At 27.7% G+C, this 1608-nt stretch overlaps 1 protein-coding gene across 1 annotated transcript in view; it reads right to left on the bottom strand.

Moving 5' to 3' along the window:
* Window positions 1–462, bottom strand: part of LOC102679942 — a 1893-nt gene extending 1431 nt beyond the window's left edge. The window contains exon 1 of the mRNA XM_031508712.1: window positions 132–462. Within this exon, the coding sequence (XP_031364572.1) occupies window positions 132–407 (276 nt within the window). The 5' untranslated portion in view covers window positions 408–462. The remainder of the gene's footprint in view (window positions 1–131) is intronic.
* Between the last annotated feature and the right edge of the window lie 1146 nt (window positions 463–1608).

The following is a 1608-nucleotide window of genomic DNA, read 5'->3' as shown; positions in this document are numbered from 1 at the left end:
TTTTTTTAATTAAAACGTTAGATTCACAAGATAATAGAAAAAAAAAAAAAAAAAACAAATTTCGATGCGATTTCCTAATTACTTTGAGTAGCGTAAATTAATTATCAAAATCAAAATATTTCGTGATATACCTCTTGATTTCTTCGTTTCTGCTCCTTCCTCAATGAATACATACTCTTTACTTTCTTCATATATTTTTTTAATTTACTTAAAACATTAGTCTTACTACTTTTGTTTAAATTTTGTTTCAAATCATTATTACGCAAAGGATCGTCTTTCTTCGTTAAATAGCTCGCCTTCAATGCAGAAATTTCGGCTCGTAACTCGTCCAAATTATTGGCAAGTATTTTCATTTGATCGACCATTTGTCCCAACTTTCGTTGATCACGACACATTTGTAACGACATATTGATTTCAGCAAAATCAATTTCTAAGAGACACCACGTATTCTAGTATATTTTTTAACTATATATATGTATATACATATATAGTTACGTGATATATATATATATATATATATATATATATATTTTTTATATATCACGTAAATCACCGATATAATTTAATGCAAAAGTAATAAATCTTCAACAATGGAAGAGGATACGAGAACATGAATCACTTTCAACATTTCATTTTTATGCGAAAAACGTCAAATAGTGTCGAGGTTATTGTTATTATAAAATATAACCTAAAAAAAAAAGAAACAAGAATTTACTGACATATATACATAATACATACTGAACAAGAACCAACGATCTGACAATCGGAAGATTCAAATGTTCTGGAAAAATTGATCAGGATATTCTCATTCAACTATATCATCGATTTGTATTAAATATCATTTATTTGATTCGTCCTGATATGTCCTAGGTACATTAGTCGTCAGTCGGTGTCGTATATCATAGCGCGTTGGCTATCGACGCGTGATGTTTGGTTTAATACAAAAAGAAAAAGAGAAAGAAAAAGAGGGGAGGGAGAGAAAAAAAAAAAAAAAAAAGAAAGGAAAAAGAAAGAAAATTCTTTTTCCCTAGCACGATAAATCGATATGTAATACTATTACTCGTATTTGATTTTTATATATGTACAATTTGTTTCCTTCTTCTACAACATTGGCCTCCTCGTTTAAAATAATAGTTATTTTTTTTGTTTGTTTTTTTTTTTTCTTTTTTCTTTTTTCGATGAATATAAATCTTGGCTCTTTTCGTTCTCTCGAGAAAAAAGCATCTGTCACGCAATATATAACAATATATATATATCGCGTCAAGATGCAAATGTAACAATAAAAATAGATAAAAATGAACAAAGTTATTAGACGAGAAATTTCGCGCTCTATACATACATACACCTATATAATTTTGTTTCTACATTTTTCAAACCTTTTGAAAAAAAATTACATAATAAGAAATTTCCCACACTTTGATTATTCGTTGTTCAATAAATTGTTGTTTATCGTAATTGTTTCTTATAAACTCGAGCTGTAAAATGGCATCGTGATCGTACTTCAATAAATTAATCGTACAAAAAAAAAAGAACTGTTACGTTTAGTATGAACATCAGGCGAGGAGGTATCCACGTAATTTTCTCCTCATTTCTATATAAAATATATAA

This window comes from Apis dorsata, unplaced genomic scaffold (genome assembly GCF_000469605.1).
Source record: "Apis dorsata unplaced genomic scaffold, Apis dorsata 1.3 scaffold_98, whole genome shotgun sequence".
Classification (NCBI taxonomy): domain Eukaryota; kingdom Metazoa; phylum Arthropoda; class Insecta; order Hymenoptera; family Apidae; genus Apis; species Apis dorsata.
This window is presented reverse-complemented; position numbering and strand designations above follow the sequence as displayed.